This window comes from Leuciscus leuciscus (genome assembly GCF_965113295.1).
Source record: "Leuciscus leuciscus genome assembly, chromosome: 18".
In the NCBI taxonomy this organism is placed as follows: Eukaryota; Metazoa; Chordata; class Actinopteri; order Cypriniformes; family Leuciscidae; genus Leuciscus; species Leuciscus leuciscus.
Genome location: NC_138742.1, coordinates 17365050 through 17378199, shown reverse-complemented (window position 1 = coordinate 17378199; position 13150 = coordinate 17365050). Strand labels below are relative to the sequence as shown.

Sequence of the window (13150 nt, the reverse complement as noted above, 5' to 3'; positions counted from 1 at the left end):
TGGGGACTTCAATCCCAAAGCTCAGAGGTGAAAATTAGAAATTGCGTAAAGTGATTCATCCCCCTATGGTGATTATGTTATAACAGCCAGGGCCGTCGATGAGGGGACCCCATTAAGGTTCCTGTGACCGTTCTCAACTGGTTTTGCTTCAGGACAATATATTAAAGTATATGTCCATTGGACATCAAGTGACACCCCAACACATACCAAAATGATCTATCATAACCAAGTCAATAAAAACATGCTTACAATCACACCGATACTGAAAAGTGCATAAATCCACCAATATCAAAATTAATAACATAAACACGAATTATGGATAGTAAAATTGACAGTGTTGTAAATTATCTTTTTATTTATTTATTTATTCTTTTTTTTACTTTTATTTAAATTTTTCGTACACATTTATTTTATTGTAAATAGAAACGTCCTCAAAATCCAAATGGAGCTGCTGCGTGCATTAATCCAACAATATGCAAAATTAATAACAATGTAACAAACTGTATAGCAACTGTCAAATTAAATAGAGCTCAGTTACAAATAACATTGCATTAATGTTTATTTAACAGTATGATGTGTATGAGTTTTGTCGTCTGACTTAACCTGTTCCAATAATGTTAACCTGACTAACTGTTAAACCGTGTTAAAATGTCAACTGTCCCGTTGTCTCCAATGGTGTGCTGTGTGCTACTACTTTTGCTTTCTTGTACTTCACAGGTCCCGGGACCTGCTGAAGTTCCTCCGGCCCTTTTCTCCTCATGTGGCTACCTCTGTTGTGCTTATGACAGCTTTTTTCTTCCTGTTCATGCTCCCTCTAACAGATGTCTGTAGCCTACTTTGTTTGTATAACACATAACCTGCTGCATGGACTCATAATTTCTCTCGTTCTCTTTCTCTCTTTCTCTGTGGGCTCTGTGCAGTCATTGCTTGTCCCAGGCAAAAGTCCCAGTAAATATGGACGGCGTGGCAGTGCCATAGGAATAGGAACCATAGAAGAGGTTCATGTATAACTCTCACTCCTCTCTCCTCTGCATCATTCGTTCTCACTGCATGACCTAAACATCACTTTTACACCATACAGCTGCTGATACAGTCAGCGAGAGCCCTTTAACTCTCTGTTCTCAATGCACTCATCCTAACAATATAAAAATAGGATTATGGAACTTCATAGTCAGGGCTGATGCCAAATTCAATTTTACTCAAATAAAGACGAGGATTTGAGGGATAGATGCGCATTCAGATTAATTGTTTGCACTGTTTACATTTTTTAGTACTAACTATAATAAGTGAGATTTTTTGTTTGTCAGCTGGAAATTGTCTGGAAATACATATTTTCAATGTTTTGTCAGCAACAAATGACACCAGTGTGTGCACAGCAACACACCTATGTTTCTTATTGAATAAGGCATTTAACTTGACTACATCTACAAGTCTACATCTAACATTATAATGACATCTTTTTCGTTTTAATTTATTGTTATTTAATTTAAGTTATTTATTTCATTTTTAATTTGTTGCAACAATAAATGATGGCAGATACCAATAACCAATAATATTCTATATAATCATTTTTTTTATGGCAGATTACCGATAAATGTCGATATTAAAATTCTATACTATTTTGTCTGAATAAATAAAAATAGTAAAATCTATCATTTTAAAAGCTACAAGTGAAGCATCATAAAATTATGAAAAATGTATATTAATTTTGAGATTTGCTAAGTATTACATTTACATTGTTAAATTGATTATTATTAACTAATTAATTATTATTTAGAGGTTTAGGTGAGCTTTACATTATGAAAAAGTTCATCTAATTGTAAAAGAAGAGGAAATGAGCATTCACAAATAAATACCCAATATCAGCCAATAACAATAAATAAAATTATCTTTAATATCGGCCAATAACTGATATGGACCTGCTATATCGTGCATCCATCATTTTAACAGTTGTTCCATGCAGATCTTCATGCCACATAATCCAGTCTTTGTAAACACACCATATCCTACTGTAAGCATTGTTCAGTCAGAGAGTCATTTTGCACATTTTTATATCCATTAGCACTGTTCTTTATAATGACCCATGTACATCTAGATTCATCTACATTTAGCAGCATTATTTCAGTGTTTCTTCAAGCTCCCCTTTCAGCATCACTTCCTGTGTGTCATGCATTGCTCTGCTACTGTATGTTTGAATGTCCAATGTCACTTCTTGTCATGTGGTGTTGTGTACTATTTGGTGTATTTCTATCCCCTCGTCTGATAATTGTACACTCTTTGCGAGCTAATAGTGTAGAAACACAAAAGAAAAGGGCAACAGAGTCTTTCCGAAGCCTTTGAAGCCATTTTAGATAAAAGCCTTTTTTGAAGGCCTTTCATTTGAAGTCATAAAGCAGTAGCTGTAAAATCCCAGCGCTCAAGCTTGAAGAGAACAAAGTGTCCCCAGCGAGAACACAGCCGTCCAGTGAAGCTCAGGAGATCCTGCTCCCATCTTTCATCTCCAAACCCTCAAGCACACACTTCACATCCACCCTGCCAGTCAAACTACGAAACAGTGTATTTTGTTCTCACAAAGACTGGACGATATAAGAAATTACAGACCACAGTTGCAAGTGGTATAAAATAGACCTGTCCTATACAGGATGTAATATCTTTAAAGTTTCCTTTGAGACCACATGGTGGCCATCAGTGTGAAGGTGATATCTATGTTTGAATCCTCGGCTCACTGAACTTCTTGTTCCCTCCCACAGTCTTTGATCATTCCTGGAAAAAGCCCAACTAGGAAAAAGTCAGGACCCTTCAACTCTCGACGTAGCAGCGCTATCGGCATTGAGAATATCCAGGAGGTCCAGGAGAAAAGGTAAGAGGATGAGAACACTTCTGAACTTCTGGAGCTGCAATTGTGGAGCATTATAGTATCACAGATTCAGACAGTACTGGTTTCAAGACCTAGTGACCCTTGTGCATACACCTGCTTGCAGAAGAAAGGTCTTCTGTGAAATTCGTGCACACACTACCATTTGAAAGTTTGGTTTTCAAAGAAATTAATACTTTTATTCAACAAGGATGCATTAAATTGGTCAAAAGTGACAGCAAAGACATTTGTAATGTTACCAAAAACAGAATCCTGAAAAAAAGTATCATGGTTTCCACAGAAATATTAAGGCACAGCTGTTTCAACATTGATAATAATAAGAAATGTTTCCTGAGCATCGAAACAGCATATTAGATTGATTTCTGAAACATCATGTGACTGAAGACTGCAGCAATGGCTGCTGAAAATTCAGTTTTGTCATCACAGGAATAAATTACATTTCATTACAATTTATATTTACAATATTACTGTTTTTATTTTTATTTATTTATTTTTTATCAAATAAATGAAGACTTGGTGAGCATAAGAGACTTTCAAATATATATATTTTTAAATCTTACCGACCCCAAACTTTTGAATGATAGAGTTTGTGTGCGTTTTGGCGAGAGCAGGACTCAACAAAAAGAATGACTTGATGGCTTGGGCCAGTTAAAGAGAGTTATTAAGCTGGTTGATGAAATTGTCAGTACTGACAGAATCGAAATGTTCCAACAATCTTCATCATTTATTGATCATGCACATGTACATGCAAATTATAAACAATACTTTTAAGATATATATTTACCTCTTTTTGAGAAAATTACATTTGATACAAAAAGAGGCAGAACATAAAGCATAATATTACACTGAACTCCTTCCTTTTATGTGTGTTTATGTGTTTGGTGAAGAATTGCCGCTCTGTTGTCAGAGGACAGGACAGTGCTCTGTCTCTCTCTACCCAGCGTCACTCTCAAGAATGGGAGGCTCATCGTGGATCCCTCCAAGTATAAATGCTACCATAGAATACCACCTCTTTAACCATAGACTAGCTGCTTACCTTACCTGGCCATAGAAATGCATCTGAAATGCTATGAATTATGGCCTTAAGCACATTCAACTGGTCGCACATGCAAAATCTATGCTAGCTGATTGGTGGTCTGCTCATTTTTCAGCCAATCAAATGTCTGTTGTACGGATTTTGCATGAGCTGGCCTTTGTCAAATGTGCTTTGATACTTACAGGCCCCTTGAATGATGTTGCTCTGAACTCATGTGTTTCAGTGTAGTGATGTGAAACAGCATGTATTGTTGTATCTAACCAAACCTAATTTTTAGTTGACTGCAGTTGAGCTTGGATTCCTTCACCTCATGGTTGACTTGTAGATTTGCAAACATAATGCTTATGCTGCCCTCTAACGGTCAGTGTGTGTGTGTGCGTTAGTAGGGAGAGCTCCCCCAACACACAGAAGACTCCTGACAGTGGCCACGCCTCCCAGGAACCCAAGTCTGAAAACTCCTCCAATCAGAGCTCTCCTGAGGTCCTCATCACTAAGAACAGGTAAAGTGAAAAGTGATTATATGATTTGCTCACATTTATCAGTGAGGATCAGACTATGAATTTGCCTTAAACCATATTTTTACGTCTCAGGGGTTGATTTCAGCTTTTTGTTATATGAAGAGTACAACTTTTATTCTTTTTTATTTTGCCTTTCCATTAGTGTGAAATATAGCTATTTGTGATTTTTTTTTTTTTTTTTTTTTTTTTTCTGCGAGGACTTTGAATATAGATGTCATAGATACTATATAATGCTTTTCACAGCTGCTCATGAAGCCTCAGAAGCAGAAATTCGATTATGGTGATGGGGCATTACATTTCCGACACATGCCATAAAGCCGCGGCCACACTAGATTTTGAGCCTGCAAAATTTCTTCGGACACTGCAACGGTCGTCATATGACGTCACACTCTGCAGCGTCTTTTTAATTAACATGAATTCAACATATAACCAATAGGAATACACTCAAAATGTAAAAAATATCAATTTGACTTTACTGAAAAAAAATAAATAAATATGTATTCAGCCACGTGACGTATCGATCTTCTACTGATCTTCACGTGATGCGAATTCGCAGGTCAGAGCTCACCAAACGTGAACTTTGGAACGCAGCGAAATGCGACCATTTTTGCATTAGCTTGCGTTTCCGGTCTGACGCATTCGCATGCGTTTGAATGGAAGTCAGTTGAACGAATAGTGCAGTTTGACCGCCCCTTAAGTGGTTGACTAATCACAACAGACTAGGCCTGCTGACCAATCAGAGCAGACTGGGCTTTTTTTCAGAAAAGCAAGCTTTAAAGAGGCAGGGACTAAAACAGAGCATTTCAGGTAGAGGGTGAAAAGAGGCTCTGCAGCAATGTACGGTATGCAAAAAATTATGTTTTTGATGTAAATAGACCCCCAAAATAAAAATGATGAACTTGTAAATAAGCATAATATTTACACCAAAAAAATAAAATAATTGTGTCCAAACAAGCTTGAATTTTTATTATTTTTTTATTATGCAAAAGTGAAAAATAGTATTTAATTGTGTGTATTTGGCTAGCTAACTTCATCACTTCTGTAATTTGAGATGTTGTGGAAATGTTAATGAACACTGTTAAAATTGTCCACTGTTGGACATCAAACTAAACTAGTGAGAGTGTGAAAATTTCCATAAGGCCAAAATGGCCCACAGTGGAAGAAACACTCTATTATTATTACACTTTCCATTGCATTTAACAGTATTCAGTTTTCTTTACTTACCAAAGTCAGCTTTTACTCACATTTGGTGCTTGGTAGGTTGTGCATTTTGAGGGATGTAAGTGATCTGACAGCAAGAACTATGGAAGTTTCATGCTTGTTATGAGTGAATACATTAAGAGCATGTTTTTATTTGTTTGTATGTATGTGTGTGCAGTTCAAGCATTTACTGCCGGGCTCCGTCCATTCCTGAGGCTCATGACCTGTCCCGCTCCTCCTCTAATGCCAGCAGCTTTGCTAGTGTGGTAGAGGAGAACGAAACAGAAGCTACAGAGGACTATGACACCGGCATGGTGAGAACAGCACATTAATTGATAATGCATTACAAGTAATAAACATCTCTAGAAACACTTAAACAAACTTCATATGTATTGTAAGTATGTCTCGAGAAATTTGTTGAATTTGTTCCATTCAGGAGAGTCTGTCATCAGCAGATACTCCTCATAAACGAGACTCATTGACATACAGCACATGGCTTGAGGACAACATGAGCACTACCAGTACAACCAGTAGGGGGAGCTCTCCTGGTGAGAGAAACAAGCTGTACAAAAGAGTTTCATTCACACAATATATTTGTGTAGCAGTGTAGTGTTTGTGTGTCTTTCTATATAATAAATGTATTATTTTTCCAGCCCCTGGCAAAACTCAACAGCAGGATGGTGGAAGAAACCAGGAGCAGAACCGTACAGACATTCGCATCAAACTTGAGCGACCGCATGACCCCAAATCCACATCGGTGAGTCTTGCTAGCCTAGTCTAAAGATGCTGAATTTAAGTGTTGTATCTGCATGCAGATTTAAGTGTGTAAATGCATGCAGTTTGCACATAAAGAATGACAGCTTCTTTAGTCAAGTTTTGGGCAAGTGAATGTACTTTGCCATTCTTTATTTCTGTCTGTGTAAGTGGTAACTCTGTGACTGTCTGTGCAGAACTGCTAGCCTCTCCTGCTTGACTGCCTCATGGACATCCATCAACAGGTTAGATAAACTGTTATTCTAAACTGAATATCACAGGCTGGTCTTTTGTATTGCCTATATTATATTATTAAGACTAAAGTTATGTAAGTTATGAATATTGATGCATATGTTGGGTCATTTACATATGGATTATGTTTTTTGTAAGGCTAAATGAAAGAACAAATTTCAGGACACTTACAGATAGACCACATAACTTTTTCTGTTAACACTTTAGATAATCGTCCATCATTAATTGGTAACTATGCATGATAAATGAGTAGTACTACATTAACACTTCATCTACTACTATTAACTAATATGGAAACAAAATTAATTAATCAGTAAATTTATGACTGAGATTCATTATTAGGTAATCAATAATTTACTAAATGAGATTAGGTTAAAGGGATAGTTCACCCAAAAATGAAAAATTTGTCATTACTTACTCACCCTCAAGTTGTTCCAAACCTGTATGAGTTTCTTTCTTCTGTTGAACTAAAAAGAAGATATTTTGAAGAATGTTGGTAACCAGACAGTTGACGGTAGCCATTGACTTATGGAACTGTTTGATTACAGACATTCTTCAAAATATCTTCTTTTGTGTTCAGCAGAAGAAGGAAACTCATTTATCTCATTGCAATGCATTTATAATTAATAGTATACAGTACAATTATAGTAAACAGTGCATTTCTGTTTTAAATAAATGCTATCAAATCAAATCCAAATTAAAATCCATCAAATAAAAATGTATCACAGTTTCTGCTTTAAAAATCTGCTTGAAAATCTCTATTTTTTATATATTAAAATAGAAAACTAGAACCGTTCCTTACTGTTCTTAGAACAGTTCGGCCCAGCGGTGGAAAAGCGGTGTCAGTGGCCTGATTATTGTCTCACAGCATATTGTTTGAACAGCATTTCCATTAGAAACACCTTAGAGAGACAAGGAGAGCTCGGGTTACTTGATGAAGAGGACGATGACACCAGTCGGCTGCATGAGTGACAACATGCATGGCCCGGAACCATGATCATGTGACCATGCCTCCATCAGGACACTCACTACCCTCGCAGACTTGACTAGAAACAGGAAGGAGTTGGATATGCAGCCAGAAACTGTGCACTAGCCCTCCTTCAGGCTTGTCCTTAACCCCCTTGTGAGTACATCAGTAAATTAATGAGAACCTCCTCTGTAGCAGTGTCTAATGACATGTCATTGTGCGGATGAGTGGCTAAACTAGCAGGTTGTTTGAAGTCCTAACACTGTGCTAAAATTCAGTTCTGTGAAGTTTTTCTCCTCAAGGACATTTTACCTGCTTGCACGATGAAAGCATTTTCAGCCCTGTCCCAAATGGTGGGCTGTGCAACAGGGTGCTTAGAGCATTCCTCTGAAACCTAAAATGACAAATGGGACTTGATACGGTCATCGCACATCTGCAAGTACAGTACACATCAAATGCACTATTTGGGACAGGGTCATTTCTCATATTCTGATATTATTGATGTTCTTTCAGTCAGATTTCAGGTGTAAAACCCCTTGATCTAATGTTTATAACAGCTGTGCAATACATCTTTTGACATTATTTAAGAGTAACTCCACTCAAAAAGTTTTTAAACTAATAAAAAAAGCTGTGTTGTGAATTTCAGTTCAGTCATTGCATAGTATTTTGAGTAGGGGTGCACCGATATTAGAAATATATCTGATAAGCTGCTAATTATTTTCATGTTATGACAGATATTAAAATGCTATACTTATTTGTAAAGAAACAACAAATAAAAATAAAATGTAACTTTTTAAATGCTACTAAGTAAGGTATCACAGCATTAGAATGAACAGTATAAAATTTGATATTTTAAAGATTAATTTTAAAGTGCCCCTATTATGCTATTTTAAAGTTTCCTAATGTTGTTTTGGAGTCTCCTACAACAGGTTTACATGCATCAAAGGTCATTTGCACATCACCACATTTTTCAATGATTCTCAAACTACTCAACAGATTAATCAGTCTCTCTAAATCCCTCCTTTCCGCGAGCTACTCTGCTCTGATTGGCCAGACGGCTCAGTCTTTTGTGATTGGTTTACTGCGTACAGCGCGTGTATCGAAAACAAAAACGCCCAGCGATTCTACACCGTAAACTAAAGACAGTAATGAACAATGACGTCGGTTTTACCATAGCAATCCGAGCGCGAGTCCGATGATGAAACATAGGAAGAACTAGTAATTCAACCCGAACCTCCAACACAAGGACGACTCGAGCAGGACGTTTCTCAGTGATACACTACTCAGTCTGAGGTACATTATGAGATGTTGCAACTATAATTCCTCACCAGCAGCATTAACAAGTGTATGTCCATCAACAAACCAATTATTTTACTTAAACGTATTTATTTACAGAGTATTTTTCTAATTTATTGCAGTGAACATGTGGGAACTGTATCAATAACAGTGCATACATTAGTGCATACAAACTGAGATTTGAAAAGCAGTCGTCAGTAAAATAAAGGGAACACAGCAAAAGTTTAGGATTATACTTCTGTGGTATCGTGGTAAAGATGAATTTTAACCACTTCACATGCTCGTCCTTGGGCAGTGAAAAAAAACTGGCTTAACCTTCACATTGTAGAGCACAGCGTCTTCTCGACATGATGCTATCCAGTATCCACAGGAATCAGCTGCAGTGTTTGAGGCTCAAGTTTTCCCTGGTGTCTGCGCGCTCATTAAGTGGGCGGACAATATACTAATGTTTCGTCTTGACGTCACAACGAAACGGCTTCGGATTCGTTTGAAAAACGATTCATTTAATTGACTCAGAGTCGACTCTTACTTTTGAGAGACTTTATATAGAGTGCACTTTCAGATTAAAAACTTTCCAGGATGTTTTCATTCAGTTATTTTACTCAGCTATGTTACACACTACATGAAAGGTCATTTAAAAAAATCCATAATAGGGGCACTTTAAGTGAGCATTACATGACAAAGGTAATCTAAATGTACAAATAAAGGAAAAAATCAATTATACAAATTACAGTATACATCCAATAAAACAATTATACATCCAATATTGGCCAGTACTGATATTTAAAAATTCTAATATCAGCCAAAAACTGATATGGTACTGATTCTCAGTAATGTGCACCCATAGCTCTTTTATTTATATAGCACATAATTATTGGTGAGATTTTCTCATATGTCAGAAACTGAAAAGTGCTGTTACTCTTAAATAATGTGTCTATCTGCCATTATCACTTGTGCATGGAGAAATGGGGCATTTAATGAGTGTGAGTCAAATAACATATTCACATTTGATTATTATCAAAACATGAAATTTTGGTGAAGTGTGAGAGACACCCTCTGAATATACAGTGCTATGCATAAGTTTAGACACCCATGCTAAAGTTGACTAAAAAGAGGAATAAAAAATCATCTTTTGGAAATTGAACTTAATGCCTTAATTAAAAAAATTAGGAAAAATCCAACCTTTAAGGACACCAATTTACCAATTTAAAATACAGGGTGCATAAGTCTGGACACCCCTATGTTAAATTCCCATAGAGGCAGGCAGATTTTTATTTTTAAAGGCCAGTTACTTCATAGATCCAGGATACTATGCATCCTGATAAAGTTCCCTTGGCCTTTGTAATTAAAATAGCCCCACATCATCACATAGCCTTCACCATACCTAGAGATTGGCATGGTTTTATTTCAATTAGCCTAATAGCTGGTTTATTTCCATTGAGAGATGATCTTATGGAAAGTACTCCATGCCAATCTCTAGGTATGGTCAAGGCTATGTGATGATGTGGGGCTATTTTAATTCCTTAAAATATGCACCCTGTATTTTAAGGAAGAACATTTATTTATTTACGATACATTATTCATTCACAAAGAAAATTGGTGTCCTTAAAGGTTGGATTTTTCCAAATTTTTTTAATTAAGGCATTAAGTTCAATTTCCAAAAGATAATTTTTTATTCCTCTTTTTAGTCAACTTTAGCATGGGTGTGTAAACTTATGCATAGCACTGTATTACATGATACATTGCAGATGCCTTACCTTACCCTCAAACAGATAATAAATTCAGCCATGTCAGTGTTACAACAACAGTGAGCTAACACACTAATTCAGCTCAGCTTTCTGACCAGCTGACCAAGCAGGACTAACTGTAGTGTATGTCATGGTTTATGCTCAGCTTTGATGCACCAGTTCGACATGTTGATTGTTTATCTGTTTGCCACATAAGCAGCTTGTGATAAATAAAAAGCTGCGATGTCTTGAGTTTCATCTTCAGTGCGGCATTCCTTATGGTGACTCTTCTCTCAATTTTTTCCGAACTGTATAAAAATCCCTAGTGGAGATTCTTACTTTATGTTGACTCAATTCAAACTGTCTATTCTTTGCTTTGCGCTTGAACATACAGATGGTTTAATGTTTGAGCTGTGTGCCAAGGTGCCAGTCCTCTTTTAAAAAGTCTAAACAAGACTTGTGAGTTAAACAAATGTGCTGTTGCTAATCTATAAACCAATCATTAATGCCAAAAATCAGTCAATGTGATGTTTGCTCTTTCTGTTGAAGGCAAAAAGCATTGAATGGAGCCTAAATATGACAGAGTGGTTTGGAGTTGCCTTACTCTAAGTGTCAAAATATATGAAGGGGAAAGCTTAGCAGAATATTTTGTAATCTATTTCTGATAAATGATTGGCCTTACTGGCTTCCATTAAACTGCTTTTATACCGCCCCTCGTCCTACACCATTAAGATGAAATGTAGTCGCCATTACTGATCCATGTTTGTTTTATACATTTCCCATAATTGATCCGTCCTGATGGCATACTCAAGGTGATGATACACAGGGCAACTTTTTGGGCAATGTTGCTGGGCAATGTTGCCGTCAACGGGCAACCAGATGAGACACAGGGCCCACGACCGATCTAAATTATCCAGATATATATTTATTGCCCATTTTCAATGGGAAAGTGCCCAAGCAACAATCGCTAGGCGAGATTTCCCAGCAACATTGCTCAAAAAGTTGCCCTGTGTATCATCACCTTCAGACATTGGCTCTGTCTGAAACCTGATAACTGAGTTGCAGGCAATATACTAAGGTAAGAAAGGGAAAAAGGTACATCCAAATCCAATATTTGTGCAATATTTTGTCTAAGCTGCCATCAGTTTGTTGATTTTGAAGGCAGTACAGATGTGTACTTTTTGCCAACAATACTCCACAAACCTATATATATATAATTAAATGACATTAAGGTGCCTTGGAAGCCTATATGAAAGCAGATTCATTATGCCTGTCAAGTCTTTGATTGACTAGGCAGCTGAGGTTTCAGAGTCAGACACAGCCAATATTGGGCTAAAAGGCTGGACACCATCACAACAACTACAAAGAATAGCTAACACTATAACTAAAACCCCTTTTTGGAACAGTTGTGTATCAATAAAAAACAAATATTTTTGAAATATGTTTTAGTCTGCTTTTGTTTGCTCTGCGCAGGGCTTCTGTGCCCCCTTGTGGTGAGACATGATTCTACCATTTATTTGCAGTGTCCATGTATATGACTGTAATTTGCTGTTCCTGTGCAGAAGTCATATTTGTCTGGGGAAATAAAAGAGACGCAGCACAAAATCCATGCTGATGACAGGGTATGAATTTTTAGACATTGTTATGCTTTCCTTTGAGCTGCTGCTTCTGTGACCTTTTCCTGTGCAATCATCATTGTAAATACTGCTTTTTTTGTACATACTGCCCAGAAAATCTGAAACAAATAAACTTGAGTGTGATATTTCATTGAACATGCTTGTCTGATTTCCAATTTGGCATAGCTGAATGACTTGAGATATACATCAGTGCTTTTCTGTTTTCTTTTAAAAGCATACCCATATAGATTATAGTATTAAAGCACAAGTATGAGGAATTAATTTATGCATGTGACCATATATGTGTGAAGTACTGTATGTGATTCTTACTAAGCTTGAAATGCAATGGGTGTGTTTTGTCAATGGACCCTTTTCACAGACTGTTTCCACAGTTCTCAACATCGCAAATCTAGTAAAGTTTTCCATATTTTTTTTTTATTGAATACACATTTATAATGCTATAAATATGTTAAATTACCTAGTCACTGTCTGTAAATGACTTTTTTTTTAAAAAAATGTAAATACATTCTCCACACCAGCAGAGGGCAATATTCACATGATGCAAAACGTGGTCATTTCTAAAAGATATAAAATAAAAACTATATTCCATGATGGAAAGGGCTTATGCCGGTGTGGTGAACAAATGAGTCCTACTGAAGAGATGAGTCCGAGCTTAGGACCCAAGCAATCCGATTGGTTCAAAGCACATTTTATGGGTAATCGCTTTAGTGCCTGGTTACAAATCATACAAAATCACTTTATTACAGAAGACGTTTGTACTACATTATAACGAGTCATTAATGTATTTTAACTTATATGTTTCATATACTAGTTTTTAACTGAAGCTATAGATTGTAAAATTAAACATTTCTCATTGTTATTGTTTTTTTAAATTATAAATAAACAACAT

At 36.4% G+C, this 13150-nt stretch overlaps 1 protein-coding gene across 19 annotated transcripts in view; it reads left to right on the top strand.

Moving 5' to 3' along the window:
- The window catches only part of rap1gapa (RAP1 GTPase activating protein a), a 103134-nt gene extending 90738 nt beyond the window's left edge, over positions 1 to 12396 (top strand). For 10 of the 19 annotated variants that reach the window (XM_082146418.1, XM_082146414.1, XM_082146425.1 and 7 more), the window contains 9 exons: positions 921 to 998; positions 2751 to 2860; positions 3763 to 3858; positions 4295 to 4411; positions 5808 to 5943; positions 6066 to 6177; positions 6283 to 6386; positions 6580 to 6627; positions 7519 to 12396. In XM_082146418.1, the coding sequence (XP_082002544.1) occupies positions 921 to 998; positions 2751 to 2860; positions 3763 to 3858; positions 4295 to 4411; positions 5808 to 5943; positions 6066 to 6177; positions 6283 to 6386; positions 6580 to 6588 (762 nt within the window). In that variant the 3' untranslated portion in view covers positions 6589 to 6627; positions 7519 to 12396. The remainder of the gene's footprint in view (positions 1 to 920; positions 999 to 2750; positions 2861 to 3762; positions 3859 to 4294; positions 4412 to 5807; positions 5944 to 6065; positions 6178 to 6282; positions 6387 to 6579; positions 6628 to 7518) is intronic. The other 9 variants (XM_082146429.1, XM_082146422.1, XM_082146423.1 and 6 more) reach the window with 5 other exon arrangements.
- Positions 12397 to 13150: the final 754 nt, after the last annotated feature.